The 18,504-nt window shown below is 42.6% G+C and overlaps 1 protein-coding gene across 3 annotated transcripts in view; it reads left to right on the forward strand.

The window, feature by feature from the left end:
• The window catches only part of ZDHHC8 (zDHHC palmitoyltransferase 8), a 67,639-nt gene that overhangs the window by 34,275 nt on the left and 14,860 nt on the right, over nt 1–18,504 (forward strand). For 2 of the 3 annotated variants that reach the window (XM_015877580.3, XM_015877584.3), the window contains exons 2-3: nt 11,846–11,967; nt 15,874–16,031. In XM_015877580.3, the coding sequence (XP_015733066.2) occupies nt 11,846–11,967; nt 15,874–16,031 (280 nt within the window). Of the gene's footprint in view, nt 1–11,845; nt 11,968–12,192; nt 12,415–15,873; nt 16,032–18,504 lie in introns of those variants that run through there. The other variant, XM_085555530.1, reaches the window with a different exon arrangement.

Consider the following 18,504-nt stretch of genomic DNA (forward strand, 5'->3'; position numbering starts at 1 on the left):
TTTGATGCCCACGTGATTTAATACTTTCAGAAAGTGATTGTGTTTATAGTAGAAAAGCGTGATGAGAAGAGGCAAAACCCCGAGTAAGGATTTAAGATCAATTCCCACACATTCCATTCCAGCAGGACTTTCTGCAGCCTCTTTTGCCTTCCTCTGTTCCTCTTTCTGCTCCGTGTGCTTTTTCCTTGCTTCTCTCTTTACATTCAGTCACTCCTTCTGATTTCACTTATTGTTCCTTTGCACACTTCATCCAAGGTCATCTGTTTTAACAGCTTTTTTTCCTTTACTCCCTCCTCCCTTTACTACTCTCTTTTACTTCTTGTTCTCTTCCCAGTGTTTTCCTAGATAGCATCACTAACATGTTTTGGTGGGCTGTGCTGCTGGCTAAGCAAGTGACTGCAAGCATCGGGCCGGCCAGCCTCACCTGCCTGTTTCCCTTTGGGATGTTCCTGGTGGCTGCTGCTGTGTTCAGTGCAGTGTGTCCCAGTTTCTGTGCGTGTGCTGGGGTTACAGGAAGGGCTGGCATAGAAAGCAATCTGGCATCTCCCGCAGCTCCACTTTTTTTTTCCCCCCATGAAAGAATATAAGTGTCCATTTCAGGAAACTTAAGCCATGTGGAACAATTGTTTTTAACATCTCACAGGAATACAGCATAGCATTTTTCTTGCAAATCTATCTGGACCACTTCAAGAAGCTGCTTGGAATAAGCTGGGGCTGATTGGCAGCTGTCAGCCACTGGTTATACGTGCTCAGTGTTTTCTTAGGCAGGATGAACTGCTGGCTGCAGCTCTGTGGGATGTAGCAGGAGGCAGGGCAGCGTTTTCATTTAATTGCTTGTGGAGATAGCTGCAGGATTGTGGTGTCAAAACATTGCTGGGTCTCTGGGGATTTCTTGTCATTTCGTTGCCACAATAAGGTCATAGTTGTCACAGTGGCTTAGTGCAGCCACAGAATATGTGTGTGATTATTTATGCAACCTGAAAATGTAGCGCAGTAATAAAGTGCAGTGTTGATGTGTCTGAGATTCTCATTCATTTGCATCTCCTAATGCTTCATTTGTCCTTTGCTGTATTATTTGAATGCTTATTTTTCACATTTGAGATTTACAAAGATGTTAAAATGCTTTATTCTATCACCGTGGCTGTATTTTGCAATATCTTAAATATAGTTCTGCTTGTGGGTTTGTGTCTTCCAGCCATCTTTATTACCTAGACATTTCAGTTTGACAAATCCATATTTATAAGGAATTTGTTCCGCGGTAGAACTGCCATTGCATTGTTAATGCCAACATGACAGGCAGCCTGGAAACGAGATGTCAGGCATATCTAGGCAGTTTCCACTTGAGTTTTCTCGACTGTCCTAAAGCCTGGCCAGTCTGTGTTATGGAGCATTTGCAAAGTGATATGAACACAGTGCAGAGATACTGATGAATTACAGGAAAGCAAACACTGGAGATAAAAATTGGGTTGCTCGGTCTCCACCCCTCTCCAGAGCAGGCCCAGAGCTGGCTTTGCTTGAGAACTGGAGTGTTTCTGCCTCTCTGTGTCACAGGAGATCCTGTGATTCAGGTTTGTATTTTCTACATGGATGATGTTAGCCTTTAGCAGGAGTGGATTTTATCAGCAGAAATGAGCTTAGTTGCTCAACGTGCAAAAAATCCTTTCTTTCAATTGCGGTTTTGAAGGCCTTTTACCTACGCTATAATCTTTGTGTCTTTCCTCTTGTCTCCTGTGAGGCACTTCGAGCATCAGGGTTGAATCAGAAGAGCTCTTACCCTGTGAATAATATGAACAATGCTCTGATTACTCTTTTGCCTGTATGTGAGGGATTAGACTGTGTTAGGTTTTCGTGGAATGTGTTTTGGGAAGCTGAGGTATCCTTAGCAGTTACACCATCACACTTGTTAGGAGACAGCTGAGTACCTCGGTGGTGGTTTTGCTGGTGATGGTAGTTACGTTGTGTTACCACAGATTTTGACATAACTACCACAGTCTCCTATGCATGTATTCATAGTGGAAAAGCAATTAATCCCTTTCCAAAAGGCCAGTGCAAGTCTTTCAATGGCACATAAGCCTGCTTTTGAGGGAGCAGGTGCTAAGCAAGCCCTGAGGATTGTCAAAACAGTCTGTACTCTGAGTTGATACGTGCTTGAAATCTCTTGAAATCAAATATTTCTAAGTTGTATAAATTTGCTGTGGATTCTGTATGCTGTGAATGTCGCGATATATGACACGGCATGTGAACGTTCTGTATGAGCAGAAATTCTGCACGGTGTGCACATCTCAGTGTGGAGCAGGACTGCATCAGCTTTAAGCTGGGATATAACAAAGCTGTAACTGATGGTTTCCAGGTCTTTTTGCCAAGCTGCCCATTTTGATCAGTCGTGCTGAGAGACCCTCGTTGTATAAAAATCCTTTTGTTGAAGACAGCAGACAGGTTCTATCCTGTACTCAGAGACAGTGGCATGGTGCCAGCAGCAGCAGCCAGCGATCCAAAGTGTTGTGTTTAATCACAAGATTAATTTTTCTTTTTATTGTCTTTTCCTTTCAGTATCACCAAGCATGACATGTTGTAAAACAGTAACACCAGTTGAACAAGGGTTGGCTAGCATCTCTGAGCCCCCTGGCTATGTTGATAGCAAAAATGAACATTTGGCTTGATGCGCAGCCAAATAGAGACTCCCAAGAAACTGAAGTGGGAAAACACACTTGTCAATGAATGGGCCATGTGCCTGGTGAAGGGGAAGCAAGAGGCACCTGGGTGTAAGATCTGCAGCTAGGGATCACTTTCTTTCTTTTCTACATAATTTCAATGCTGGCTGTTATTACGGTGTGTCAGATACCTGAGTTTTCAAGTTCTAGATCCACTCTGTTAGTGGTCTGTTGTTCTCTTAGATGTCATTCATTTTAGTACCAGGCTGGCTGTATACAAGTTAGTTTATAAAAGGAAATGGCCATTGATCCAGATCAAGTTAAAGATGTGTTCTCATCTTTCTGTTCACACTGACTGCAAGAGGACGTGCTTTGCTCTGAATCATGTAAGAAAAATTACAGTTGTTTTTTTTACAGGATGGCGATTGATTTAGACAGTCTGCAGCTGTGGCTGGGTGAGCATCCCAGTGTGCTCTGCCGCTATGCAGACATCTGATCGTAGGTAGGAGGACTTGTGGGGAAGAAAAATATCGGCAAACAACCATGTTTATTCATCTTTGTTCAAGGGATTGCTGGCAGTGTTTGTATATCAGTTTGGTCTGGGTACAAGAATTGATTGTTCTGCTTGGCAGGGTAGGGTATGTGAACTTCCAGAACCTGCTGTATGGAGGGTTATTAATGATATTGAAACTTGAGATGCACTCTCCTCTATCTACAGTCTATACTGTTAACTATGAAATTTGTATTCTTTAAGGTCACTGCTGCTAAAGAAAAATAATAGAACTTTACAGCATGTGGAGGAAGATTAGTGTACCCTCAGGGCAGTGTTGCTTTAGATTAAGATTTGTTTGTGAGTTAGAATAGTTTTACTGGTGTCTTCACCTTAGAGGTGCAGATTTGTGCGTGCTGTTTTCAGCCAAAGTTGCATTTTATCAGCTTCTCAAAGTCAATAGAAGGGGCAAGCAATCATCAGTTAGTCTACACTATGAGTAATGTGTCTGCTAAAGTGTCAGCAACCATTGCATGGCACAACCTGATGCAGGTGCTGGTTTGTCAAGGCTGAATTCCCTTGAAAGCAGTTTCAGGTTGCTATCTTGGCTTGTAGTTGGCTTTAATACCCATTTTACAGGGGTTGCTTCAGTCATTATTATCTTTTGCTAAAGATCCTTCTGCAGTGAAACTGTCCTATGGTTGATACCCTTGAGAAAAGATATAGGAACCAAAGAGTAAAATGCACAAGTGCTTCTCGTGCACTGTGCTGCCATGGTTGTGTGTCCCTATTCAAACAGACCCTGTGTGGCAGCTCCCAGGGGAGCATCCTCATGGTGTGTCTCAGGTACTGCAATGTAAAGCTGCTATTTCTCTCCACCTGCCTGTGCTCGCAGACCTGGGAGGGGTGGTACTGGGTATGGTTATGCATTTATGTAAGTAAAAGTTATTGAATAGAGTTTGCAGGAACAGACTGTAAGCAAACGGCTGCCTTTGCAAATTTAGTGTTTATAGCAGGGCTAAAATCCCTTATTGTTTAAAGTATTATTTGCCTCGGGCATTGGCATGAGTGGTGACATGGACTTAGGCAGTTGTGTTGGCTAAAAAGGACCACTGGCACAGCTGCACTGCATGGCATCGCTGCGCAGTGTGCCTTTGTGGGACAGCTGCAAATCATTCACTCTGCCGCCTGAGTCACAGTTTAGGAACCCGTAATCCAAAATGAACGCTGTAAATCGTCCCCTGTGGACCCAGCGAAGTCAACCGAGCTGAAGACAGATGGGAGATTGCAACAATTTGCAAGAGAGATGTTTCAGAGTGGTTCTGCCTTTCGCGATCTGTGCTCAGGGTGGGAGGCTGAGCTTCTGCTGTGTTGCAGTGGTGGAGTTCATGGCAGGGTTCTGCTCTCTTGACATCTGTTGCTGTTCAGAGTGAGAATACTTCTATTTTCTCTAGGGCTGTGTGCGCTATATCTTTAGGATAACCATCTCATTATCTCAAGCCTTTTTTATCCATGACATTCACAAAACGTCCTTGAGAAACTAAAGTGATGGTTACATGAATTCGAGAGAAGCAGGAAGCACTGAAGGAGGAGCTGCATATCAATTACCAAAGACCACAGGCAGATGCATTTGCTCATCTGGCACAACCTGGCACTTCTGCTTTTCTTTTCAGTAACCTTTTGAAGGAGAGCTATTTTCTGGGGCTATAGCCTTTGCAAATGGTGAGTTTTGCAATTCAGAAATGCTAACAAATCTTAAGTGTCTTTTAACTCAGTGAAGATGATGGCTTCTGGTCCTGGCTGGAAGTGGCACATTCAGACCAAGCCATCTGGTGGCCCTGGGACTGTGGGCTGCCTGGAGCCCCAGGGAGGGAGATGAGGCAGCAGCACTCACTTCGTGCTTTAAAGAGGCAATAGAGGGTTAAAGTGCCTCTGTGGGCTGCACGCCCTTTTGGGGAGAAAAAGGGAGAATCCAAACAATTTCAAAAATCAAAGTAAATAATGTGAAAAGTAAACAGGAGTCTTCATGACTGCTCCCCTGTGATCTGCAGCTCCACATTTCCCCGGGCCTGTCTGGTATTGAAGAGGAATGCCAAGGTATCGCAGGGCTGTAGGCATTCTCTAGTGTAAGCCAGAACTGCTTTGCTTGTGGCATGTGATTTTCAGGAAATACCGGATGGAGAGACGAAGAGGAGGAGGAATTAGGGGTTAATTCAGAACAGCTCAAACAGTTCATTATTTCCATTCTGCTGTGTTAGCTGTTTAGCAAGAAGTAAATATTCATATTTTCCTGAGGAGCACAATGATGTATCCTACTCTTTAAATTAAATCAAGGGACAAAAAAAAAAAAAAAAAAAGAACAACCCAAGTGGATGAACTTGAACAAAGTTCTGGGATAAGGGTTTATTTTTAAAGTGTGCATACAGATGCTATTGGAAGTAGTGGAAGAACTCCACAGACACAACATCATCCTGTAGTTCAGATCTGTATCCAGACTTCTTGCTTGACAGTTTGGCCTGGAAATTTCTCAACAGTTATATCATAAGATGCTTGATGCTTCTCATTCTGCTCCCAGCTGGGAATCTGGAAAGTATAATGCTTAAGCTGAGTATTCACTTTGATTCTTGGAAACAGGTTTTATCTTTTTTTTTCCTCTTTTTTTTTTTTTTTCCCTTTTTTTCTTCTTTTTTTTCGGAATTGATCTGCCTGTAGCATATTGTTAGCAGATGGTGACACATATGCCATTTACATACTCTTCTATTTTGGTACAGGAGCTGCTAATTGCCCTATTTTGGCTCAGGAGTGTATTAAGTGTATTAAGCGTCTCTAATACATCTCAAGTAATTATAATCCTGACTGTTGCTGAATTATGGCAACACAGTTGGAAGATTTTTAGTGCGTTCAGGTCCAGTGCACAATTACACCTATTCTGATAACTTTGGGGTTCTTTCAAATGAAGAAACCTGTCTTTGCCAGGTGCTGTAATAAGTTTTTACCTGCAGGAGAAGCTGCCTTCAGAAGCCTGCCCTAATGCTGTCAGGTGTACAAGGGCATTGCTGTGTGTGTAGACAGGAGAAGCTCAGTACTCAGGCTTGGCTTGCGCTGCTAAAACTGGAAACCTGTATCTAAGCTGAGGGACACGGCTGTTTAATTGTTCGTGAAGAGTCTGATTCTGCTGCTGTCTTAGTGACTTTTTGATTGCTGATTCAGAAGTGCCTGAGGGCTGTCCTGCAAGCAGCAGCAGTAGCACTGCTGGTATTTTGCTGCTCAGCCCCTTAATCTGCTGCAGAATAATGGGAGGGAGACAAGAAGAAATAGAACCTGAAAGTTACTTACTGATTTTTTTGGGAGACTCGAGGGAGGATAACAGCTCTATGTAGAAAAAAGACAGACTTCAAATAGAGAGGTTCAGAAAAAGGCTGTTCAGATACTGCTGCTCCCTGCCCAAAAATACAAAGTGGAATAGAGATAATGACATTACTAGGAAGGGTAGAGATGATGAGAAAGCTGATGGTTTGTGTTTTTTCATCTCAGTGAGTGCAGATGGAAGAATGCATTTAATTTTCTAACAGCTCACTGCAGTGGGCAGTGTCACTTTGTTTCCTTACTGGTGTTAAAGCCTTAGTTTTGGTTTAAACCTTTGCTTTTTTGGTTTTAACACACATCTCTTGCTTTCAAGATAATCCCATATGTTTGCTTACTGGCTTGTGTGTCCCACCACCCTCTGCTGGAAGGAGCAAGGATTTTTCAGCTGTGTCCTTGTGCCCCAGGCAGCCTGCAGCAGGCTGTGCAATGGTGTGGGAGAGGCCCAGTTCTGCCCTGCTATTACTGGTGTCCATCTGGCAGAGAAAAGAGTGGTGTATTGAGGTTTGGTGTATAAAATGCTGTTTAGTTTCAGGGCACTGCATGGCCGGGCGAGATGGTGAGCACAGGGTCTGTGATAGCAGGGTGCTGATCTAGATGGCTTGTCCTATTCTGTTTTGTTACCTTGACCACTGTTGTTAGGTCTGTGGGTTTGAGGATTCATAGTGTTGCCAAAATAGTCTGACTCACTGATGGTTCTCCTCTATGTCCTGCCTGGAAAGGTGGCTGGTACCGGCTGCTGCCTTGGGAAGGGGTGAAACGCCCCAAAGCAGGTAACCACGGGGAGCTTTCTTTCTCAGAATAGTTTATTTTATAGCTTAAAACATAGAGCTTGTCTGTCGTTCTTATTTTCTGATATATGTGCTCAAGTAATTTTTTTCTCAAATTCTTCATATCTTAAGGCCACTTTATACCAGCCATGTAAATACTCTTGTTCAGTGTAAAATGCCATGCTCCCAGTTCACGGTTCCATAAAACTATCCCAGAGAGAAGTTACAGATGAGATTCTAAGAGGCTTTTGTTTTATTATCATGTGTCTGTTCCTGTATTTGATATATGAGAATGTTTACACTCGTCACTGTATCTATCTTCTTTATCTCTTTGCTGTAGAGATACCTCTGTGTCTTTGTTTTGTTAATCTCTTCTGTGGAATATGAAGTCTCTAATCTTTCTAGTTCATACAGGGAAACCTTTCAATACATGCTGTAATTCTGTTGGTATCTAGAACTGTTCACATGAGATCTCAGACAGGAACTGGCTTCCTTCCCTGCACAAGCAAGCTGTTATATAGATGAAAGAACTTGCAGCACAGCTCTGAATCACGTTATTCAGGCAATGGACAGGTATTGTTTCTAGATTTCAAAGGCAATACACGGTCCAGACAAGTCTGCAAGAACCTCTGGTCTTAATTAGCTGTAGATTTCCTGAGCAGCTCTCTCAAGTCATGGAATAAATGTGATGGCCTCACAGGATTTTCCTTCCCCTCCTCTGTACGAGGCTCTTTGATGGACTCAGCATTGCAAAGAGAAGCTTTGTGCTGTAAAGTCACTTTGGATGTGGACCTTACAAGGACACGTCCAGGCTGCTAGGTCTATCTTCCTCCACTGTAGGCCTAGAATGACAGGGTGGCTTCCAGACTTGAAGATGGTGGTGGTATGGTTGTCCCTATGGTCATGTCACTTAGTGCTGGTTATTGGTGTTGTTCCTATTCCATAGTTCTCCCTCACAAGTTCACATGACAGTAATGTATTTTCTTAGATATTTGGAGACATTTAAAAAGGGCGAAAAGGAACATGCTCCACAGCTTTCAAGTAGCTTTGTGGAAAAGATTCAGTATATTTTATTTTGGGAGTGATATGTGATAAGACTTTTCACCAAGAACCATTATATGTCAAATTGAATTCTTAATTAATGGAGCTCCTCTGCTCTGTTCTTGGCCAGTCATGAACCACTTACCTTTGGACTGAGTCCAGGGTGCAATGGAAAGTTCGCTGAAACCTCATCAGCTTTTTGTTAAACCTGAGTGAATTTCAGCTCTGCACGTTTCTTGAGAATAATTAAACACAGTGAAGCAGCTGATAGATTTGAACCTCTGGCTCCAGTCAGCTATATTTCACAAGGAATGGGCTCATGAAATTCATGGGGTTTTTTATGGGTCTTCTTTTGGCCTCCCGTGATGGATAACTGCATCTGGCAACCCAGGGTGGATGTTTTTCCATCTCCCACTCATTACCAGCATGAGCTGCTCCATGTGGCGCTCCTTTCTCATCAGTTTCTGTTTCTCAGTGGTAAATTCTCCAGCATTTATTTCTCCTTTTCCCCTTTTTATGTAACATTCAGAGTTGTTATCCTTTACTTTAATATCACTTTCTATCAGTGCAACTGCTGTAGTCGCAGCGAGGGTGTAGTGCTATGGCAACAGTGTATTAGCTGCAATCTTTCCAATGAGTAAGACGCAGCACAGAAATCAGATGATTTATCAAAATCTGCAGAGCTGAGCAATGAGCTGGTGGCCTGAGCTGTCCCAGGACCTGCCCATCTCTTTCACGTTGGTTGTGACGCTCAGATACGTTCTCTGCTGACAGTCTCCAGTGATGCCATTTTAAACCTGACTTGGCACCTTGCAAAATGTTTTTAGCTGTGCAGTAATCTCCCGGCTATCTTTGGTAGTGAGCAAAAATGGAAAGCGAGCATTTTTTTTTTTCTGTGCCTTTTCCACAAAGGTATTTTCTGCTATTTCAGGGAAGGAGAGAGCATATAAATGGAAAAAAAGATAAAAATTTCCTGGAATGGAGCATGTGAGAGATGTGTTGGATTCCTGCTGCTAAAGGCTGTGAGTGCTGCCCTCCACCATGGGGTACCCTGAGCTCCAGCTGTGGCACTGAACCAGGGTGGAGAGAAGTGAGATGGATTTCAGTCCTTCTGCCAGCCAGTGTCAGTGCCAAGGCTAAAATTCTTGAAATCCCAATCTCTGTCCTCTGTGTCCTAATGCATCTCTGAGCATTTGTAAGGTTTTGATGACAAAAGCCCCAAACCTTAATTTGCAGCAGGATTCAAGAAAAATGACCCATTCAATTACTTAATGTTAGGTGAACTGTAACTGTAAGGCACAAATGTGTCCTGCTCCAGAGCACCAAGCGAAAGAGCAGAAAGGGTTATTTGGTGCTTAATTGAGCAGAGGAAGGCAGTTGATGATGCATGAGTTGGTCTGACACCTATCAAGTTTTGTGATCTTATTTGTTAATCTTTTTAACTTTCTGTTTTGTTAGGATAGAGTTTCAAGAGCAAATAGGATAAATGAGATTAAGTCTGTCACCCCCAATTACTCTTCTCTGAGTTATGAGCAGATTCGCTCTGTCGAAGAAGTATAATTATGAGGAAAATGCTGCCTGTGTAATTGTGTGCTTCATTCAGAAGAATGTGAGATCTGTGATTATCTGTGACGTGCCAGGGCAGCACGTGCTGGCTCTTCATTTCAACAATAAACAAAAGCACAGAAGGTTTCTGCACTTCATGCTTACTGAAGTAGCACAAAGCAGCACAGCTGATGCCCCCAGGAATCGCAGTGTTACCCATCAGGGCTTCTGTGAGGGATCTAAACTAACTTAGAACAGCACCAATGATGCAGTGCCTTTGAGAAGTGCCTGGTTACCTGGAAGGTTGACTGTGGGGTGAGGAGCACCACTCGTGTGGAGCAGGGTGTCTTTGGGCCTGTCCAGACCTTTCTGCAGCTTCCTTCTCAGGGCAGAGCACGGAAGGTTGGATGCCAGTTTTGCCTGATGGGTTTGCAATGAAACCAGCCTGCGAGACATGGATTGCAATTTCTGTTACTGTGGCTAAAACTGTGTGTGCATTAGAGGAGAAGGATAGAGGGGATGCGTCATGTTCTGTGAGTCCTATGAGCAGTTTGATTTTCTGTTTCAGACCATCTTGCAGTTATGAGTCAGGACTTGATCTCACATCTGTTTTTATCAATCAGCCCAGTTTACAAATGAGGCCTCTTCTGAACTATCTAAAATCTTATGTAATATCTAGTACTGCATTAACATTCTGGGAAGAAAAAGTGGAAGGATGGTGCACAGACCTTCTGGCTAGTACATACAGTGACTCACTCTATCCTTTATTTCAGCTCCCAAGAAGTATTTTCAGACATACTATTTACCCATTAAATGAGCTGTTTAGTTCAGCTTATGGCTCAAATTTTTCATAGAATTTTGATGTATTTGTTGGGAACACGACAAAGGAAATAACAAATGAGAACATTAAATCTTACTTACATTAATCAACTGAGGGAGTCTCTCATGTAATCTTTCTGTGAATTAGCAGCTATCTGTAAGAAAAAAATCTCTTCCTTCCTGCTCACAAAGGAACAGGAGAAAATGTGGTGTCCTTGTAATGCTGGGCACAAGAGCACACGTGTTTAACAGTGTCTCTTCAAGGTCAGTAACACCATTCTCAGCTGTTCAAAACAGCACATCAGTAGCACAAGCAGTGTGAATTAGAGTTGGGAGGATGTTGGGTCTGCACTGTTGTTTTTTCTCTCTGCAGGCTCCAGCCTGGCAGACAGCCTGATTCAGCTGGAGCTGTAACTCAGCAAAATTTGATCTGGAATGCGTGTGTTAGTGCTTGGTTTATACATATGGTGGCTGCTGATTGGCTTGAGCAGTTTGCTGGGGTCCCTGCTGGTAGGGCAGGTGGAAACTGGAAGAGAAATAAGTTTGCTGTAGGGCCTAGCAGTGATCTTTAAAGAGGCTGTAAATGGCTCAGTGAGTGAACGCTGTACTTTATTGAATCCAGTTACCTGTCTTGGTCCTGCCCTCCTCTGCAATGGGAAATAATCTTTGCAATTAGAACAACTGTCCTGTAACTAACAGCCATTTCTTCATGCTCTTTCCAAAGTGAATGTCCTCTGCATTGTACCTGCTGTGATGATCAAGGGTGTAAGAATCCTGTTTTGCTTTCTGCCAGTTGAGAACTGAGCACTTTCTAACCAGGCAGTGTACATAATAAACAGAAATGCGACAAGAGAATGCAGCTTTTACACAGAGAAGCAAAATGCCAGGTTGCAAATACAGCAATAGGGTTGCAAAGCCCTACAAGCCACATGAGCAGCTGGTGCTTTCTGTGCTGTGGAACAAAGCGTCTGTACAAAGGATGGCTGCAGCGTACTGTAAATTGCTGAAACTGGCAATTGAAATTTCTGGTGTTAAACTGTGAATCCAGCCTTGCTGAATGGCTCACAGAGAGCGGATGAGACTACTTTTGTGATGGTGATGAATGGGAAGAAACTGCTGGATGCAGCCATAAGAGCCCTCACCTATAACTTTTCTCCCCCCTACAGGTGCCCCTGGCTGACAAAAGCCATCTCCCCAGCCATCCCGGTGTACAATGGGCTCGTGTTCTTGTTTGTGCTGGCAAACTTCAGCATGGCAACTTTCATGGATCCTGGAGTTTTTCCACGAGGTAATAGAAAATGGGACTGGTGGGTGCCCTCCTGCACCCACCCCCCCTGTCTTTTCTCTGATAATCTTTTTTGTAGACTTTTAATTTGTTTATGCATTATCTTTTACCCTCAGCTGGCAGTAGAGGTGATGTAGTAGTGAAGAGCTTCTGAGACTTCCCAGCTTCTGAGCTGGGGGGTGTCAGCTGTCCTTGCACTCTCCGGGGCTGGCAGTTGAGGGTACAGCACTGCACAGCATCGTTCTCCTTTGAGCAACTCTCCTGACTGATGTGATTCCAGTTGCCATCCCTGTGTCGTGCTGGCATGTTGGATTTAAGTTGCTGTCTTCACAATAGGAAGTTGAATGTAGTGGAGGGGAGAGGCTGAACTTTCTGAAACATCTTCATCAAAGCAGACTTTCCTTCCAAAAAGCCTTAAAACAAATGTGTAAGCACTGAATGCTAAAAAAGGTAATGATTAAGACTTGCTTTAGAGTGTCTAAAAATGTATACATTTAAAATATATCCCTGCTTAAATTAAGATGGATACGCAGCTGATTAAATAGGATAAACATTGCTCTGCTCATGTAATGGGGCCCACAGTGGAGCTCTCTCTCTTTTAACACAACTTAATGGGAGAATTATCACCTCATTTTATCTGTCTTCCGGTAATTATTCTCATGCAGTTTACATCAGAGACTGCTCTAAGCAGTCTTGCCAAACCAGTGGATCTGAGCTCTTTGCAAGGTATTCTTTCCCACCTCTATTCTATGAATATAAAAGCCATTTTGAATTGCCTTTGCACCTGACAAGAACAAGGTACCTTCCCTGCCAGCTTCCCTGAATAGTGAGTGCCAGGTTTCTCCAGGTAGCGGGGCATAATGATGAACATCTGCTGCCCTTCCCTCCAGCTGAGCCCTTTGAACCTCTGTGCAATTGCTGCAGCACTCCAGTACAGGAAATAATTGTGTGTAGAGGCAACATTCAGTCATTTGTGCAGGATGATGTGCAGAAAGGTACAAATGTGTGCTAGTGAGATTTTTAAAATGTAAGCACATAGAGCTTTTATCTGGTTTGATGCATCTTTCAGATCCTCCTTCTCATCAGACATAACTGAGTTTGAATATGCTGTGAGTGTGAGGTTACTGATGCTTGTTGCATTCAGCAGGAGGAGAGCTGAAACAGTGTTGTTTGGTTTTGAACATCTTGGTTTGGGAATCTAATGTCTTTGTGCAGTGTGGTTTCCTCAAAGAAGAGCTTGCCAACGGACACTTACCGTGCCCTAGTGTGATCAGGACTGAGCATATTGTAAATTCACACCTTCCTTTAGACTTCTCTAACTTCCTCTTGCCAACAAGCTCTTTAGTTCAGTCTTTGCATTTAAAGGAGAAAAGGATATGGAAATCAAATGGAAACTTTGAAATATTCATAGCATCATTAAGGTTGGGAAAGACTGATAAGATCATCTAGTCCAACCATCAAGTAATTCTCATCAACTTCTTTTAATTCCCAGTTCCCTTAACAGAAAGGAGTCAGGAGCAAAGTGGAATCCCCTACAGCTCGCCTTTCTTCCATCCCTTTCTGTTCACTTGTGGCCGCAGGCTTATCTCCCTGTGCTGTGCATGTACTTGGTCTGGAAGAAGATGGGAGTTGGGAAGATGCAAGAAGAGATGGGAGTTATACTTAAAAAAAAAAACGAGGGGGTAAAAGTGTAGATGTGTGAAGGAAGCAATCTGATAAGGAAAAGATGGGAAGGACTATAAATACCAGTGCTGGGAGGAAAGGGGAGCAGATGTTATTTCAGATCACAAGTGTGCATGCTAAAAAAGCTATCACCACCCCACGCCACCCACAGAGCTGCAAGCCAAGGAGTTCAAAACCTGTAGGAGTGATTTAAAATGATATATGATGGATCTATTTGCTTTCTGCTGTTGAAATTGCAGATTTAATCTTGGTTTTTAAGCTTTTTAGCACATTTCTGATCGTTACAAATTTACTTTAAAAGCAAAATAGTAGAAAAGCAGTGCAAAAACAGAATGTTGAGAAATGGCAGGATTCCTTTAAGGAAGCTGCCCAAAATCATGAGACGTGTTATAAAACCAGGAGATTTGGTTGCCTTTTGTCAGTGAATAATGAGACTGCCCTGACAAATCCGATTTACAGTCTGAATTGAGTTTGCTGATGTTTGTTGCTGGCTAATTATAAATACAAGCTACAAACTGACTTCCAGTATTTTTTATGTGAATGTTCCATAAATACTCTTCAATGGTGTGTCAGACTGATGCGTTCCTACAACCATATATCAGTGTGTATAGGTACGTACAACTTGCTAACTTTCTGACTGCGTAGTCAGTATTTTCACAAGTGCTGAAATGGTGTGACCACTCTCGTGTCTTGTTTTCCTACACCCACACATGTATTGTACAGCGTGGACTGATTTGAAGTGTTGAAGAAGCCAAAGACTGCATTAATGGAAGTACCCCAAGGGATTTAGAGTCTGGCTCCCACTGACTGTCACTGATCATTTATGAAGGAAAATTGTAGGGAGCAGTGCCAGTACAGCAGCCTGCTTCCATGCACAAACATTAATCCAGAGAATACTCTTGCAAGGTAAATATTGTAGCTGAGCCAGATCCCAGACTCATCTAGTGAAGGGAAAAGCTCCTTGTGAAGTTGGTGAAAATCTGATCATTTTAGTAGGGTAACACATTTAGAGAGATTTTATATAGAACAGCTTGACAGTTATTGATGCCCCCCCAGGATAATATCATCAATTTCCTCCCAGTTTGGAGTCTGTCAATGCCAGTTGCACTGCAGTGTTTAACCAGGTGTTAAGTAGTTTAACGACTTACCTATTCTCTGTCAAAAGGAAACAAGTAAAGATTACAGGAATCTAGAATAAAAGATGAGCTTTTGTGAACATCATTCTTTCCTTTTCTTCCCAAGATGCATTTGTCCATTCTACACTGGCTTTTATTTTTTGTATTTATTTTTAAACGGCCTCTTTTTTTAAACAGAGCAGCACTTGGTTGAGACGATCAGCCACCCACCCATGGGGCTGTCATTAATAAGATGACTCTACCATGTATTGTCCTCCCCATCTTACTAATGGCAAAGAGAGGCTAAATAACTTATCCCAAGGTCACAGAGTGAGAAAATCAGAATGCAGGACTTGATGACTTCCAGTTCTGTGCTGAGATCACTGGAGTATACTGCCTTTGGGAGAAGTGAGATCATCCCACTTATGTATGGCTACTAAGTAAGAACATTCAGGGTGTGCTATGAAGAAATGAGCAGGAGATGTGCTGTAAGGAAGCAGACTGGTGCCAGGGCTCAATGCAGGCACACCAATTGCTTCTCTCTGTGGCATCAAGCTCCCAGGAGCAGAAGGACTTTGGGATGGTGGGCTGGCACTGGAGTGCTTGACAAATTATCACCTGGCTTGATTTGGAGGTTTGAGCTAACAAAACCTTATTTTAATATCTCTTAATACAATTTCTTGTGGTTTATGTGCTGGTAAGCTAGCACTGAATTAATCTTAAATGCACACAGCAGAATGTCTCTCAACAGGAGTTTGAATTATTTCTTGATTTCCATCTCCTCTTTGACTCTAGTCTGCATCTCATCCCATCCATTCTGCCTGCAACTGCTGGCTAAGATAAGACTCAAACACTTCTTGTCCAAGCTGTGGACTGGCTGCCTGGTGCTCCCATGGGAGTGTTGCCTTGGGTACAGAAACAAGCCCAGATCACTGAAGTGTTCAGCAGCCAGGACAACCTGTTCTGACAGTCCATCACTTCCACCACTCTCTGTTTCTCTGACAAGCCCAAGAGCACATGCAGTGCCCCCATATCCAAGGCACTGACTGGATTAGATATTTTATCATTACTTTCTGTTATTTCCAGTAACTTTTAGTTTTGCATTGAGCAGCAGATGAAGATGAAGATAAAGACGATGACTTCCGAGCTCCACTCTACAAGAACGTGGAGATTAAAGGAATCCAAGTACGGATGAAATGGTGTGCCACCTGCCACTTCTACCGTCCTCCGCGCTGCTCTCACTGCAGTGTCTGTGACAACTGTGTTGAGGTAACAGAGCTGTTGTTTGTGTTGACTTTGGCCCAGTGATGCAGTTGTACATACATACGGTAACGTGCACTTGGGTCCTCCCCCAAGTATTTCAGTTCTTGAAGGTTCCTGGCTCTAACCTTGGTGGTGGTCTTCTACTGATCATTACCATTTGAAGCACAGCCTTCTGTTACGATGTATGTTACATATGCAGTGTTGTTTAATGTTAGCTTTGTTGCTGATGATAATTAGGTTAAAAAGTTTGTAATCCTGGCTGTGTCTTCCTGGAGGCAGCTTAGGGGTCATGAATGTAAAAAACAACATTGATGGGAGCATTTATGGAGAGGCAGAGTTCAGGAGAGCAGAAAGTCCAGGGTGAACTTTTCTCAGTTGTGTGTTTGTCCACCAATGTAGGCACCAGTTTATTTGAAATTATGTGATGAACCATAAGATCACTGGGGATGTGCAGAAATCAGAGTCAGAATTCTGTGTGTAGTTCTGCATTCAGTGGAAGGGCTCTGCATTCACATCAACACCTCAGCTTGGAGCATGAGCTCAGTCATGCTTCTAATGTTAGTCCCTCTGAATTATGGGGCTTTCATGTTTCTTAATAACCCTGAGGTCTTGGTAATGCACACAGGATATTTAAAAATAACCCCCAGGCAGTAAGGAGTGCTTTTGGGCTATAGACATCTCTGAAAGTTTTAAGTACACAGTGCTGTATCCACAGTACTTGTGTTGCCTGGGGGCAGTTTCTATTGCTGAGCCAAAAATTCCCCTTGTTAAGGATCATTTCTGATGCAAAGTCTTTTTTTTTTTTCCTCCAGATAGAAATATGATTTTTTTTAATGTATCTAAAATATATTCAGCTGTGCCATTAAAATGAAAGGGACTGCTAATCATAAGGCAATAAATACCCGTATCAGCTAGAATGCTGTATGCACCATCTTTGTTCTAATCCTCGTTCCCAAAAGCAAGGGAATAGTCCCAAGGAAAGCAGCACAGCTGCTTATGTGTGAAAGGCTGATAGGGTTTATCTTGTGTCAGTGATTTTCTTCCTCAGGAGAAAATCCTAAAGGAGGATGTTGAATATGAGAAGATGGAGGGTAAGGAGCAACTGAAGTCCCTGGGTGGAGGAGAATAGCCACAACTATTTGTTCTTTGTCACAGAGTTGCGTTAAACTGCTGTGTATTTTTACACAGAGATGGATTTTTTGGAGAAAACCTGGCTCATATATTGCTGGTTTTAAAACAAGTGCTTTCACTATTTCTGGATTCTAGATGATGGTCAGTTCTCAATTAGCCCATGGAATTTCTTTCTTCTCCTCTCCCCAGTGGCTTAGCATGAAAATCCATTTTCAAGAAATGACATTTTCTCATAAAAATATTGCCCAAAACTCAGTGGTGCAATCACCGTTTGCTGCCATTGGGCCTCCAGGGGTGGCACTTCTGCAGCAGAAGTGAAAATGAGAGAGAATCCAGAAGTAACCCAAATGAACCAGTGGAACGCAAGGCGACTGCCTCCTTCTCAGGAAGATTTATTGACAGTCTGACTGGTTCAATGTTTCTTATTCTTCTGGTGGGCAAAAATGAAACTCTGCTTGTATAATTAAATTATGATTGCTGTGAAGAAATATAAACAGAAAGCATTAATAACTTCTGAATCGATAAACAGTGATCTTAAACACCATACTTTATTGATTCTCGGGCTGTTTATTTCACCTCTCTGTTCTGCAAGACCTTGAAGACAGTGATACGGATGACTCTGCTGGCTTTTCAATGTGGAAGCCATTCTGGGTTGGAATTCACCTCTTTTCTCTTTCAGTCTAGAATGTGCTATGAAAGTTCTTAGCCTGAATATAAAACTTATGAGCCAGTTCGATGAAAACAACCTAACAACAAAAAAATGGCAATGCTTGCAGAAATGAAATCAGTTGTGAAACCTGAATCCTGCTGTGACCAGATGGACTGAAAAATAAATCCATGACAAAAGGAGTCAGATTTTTTTTCTTTACTGAAGTGTTCACAGTGGGTATTTATATAGTTTCATAATCTGTGGATATTTTAGGCAGTGTACAACCAGATTCGCATCATAGACATATGCTGTGTCAGCATTCCAAGCATAGCCTGAAATGATCCTCCTTAAATCACCTCTGGTATTTTCTGATGTGCTTTGAGAAAACTGATTGATTTCTTTTTATTTAGTAAAGTTTTGGTAAATACTTTGGGCAAAACTTGCAAATATGAACATTTCTGGGGACCTGGTTGGTGGAAAAGTATTTTTCTTGAGGCAATTTCAAGTTTAGCTTCATATAAATACAGAAATGTTGGGGAGAGAATTCTACAGCCAACAATGCATCTTCAGAATGTTATAGGGTACGATGGCTTCACTGTGGTTGACACCCCATGTGATAGATGGTTAAAAAGCGATCAGTGCATCTGCTGCCAGTGGATAAGTAGCCTGTTTTATGTTGTGATGCGTTCTCTTAAGTCT

Source organism: Coturnix japonica, chromosome 9 (genome assembly GCF_054131305.1).
Source record: "Coturnix japonica strain WE chromosome 9, WE-NBRP24, whole genome shotgun sequence".
Lineage (NCBI taxonomy): Eukaryota > Metazoa > Chordata > Aves > Galliformes > Phasianidae > Coturnix > Coturnix japonica.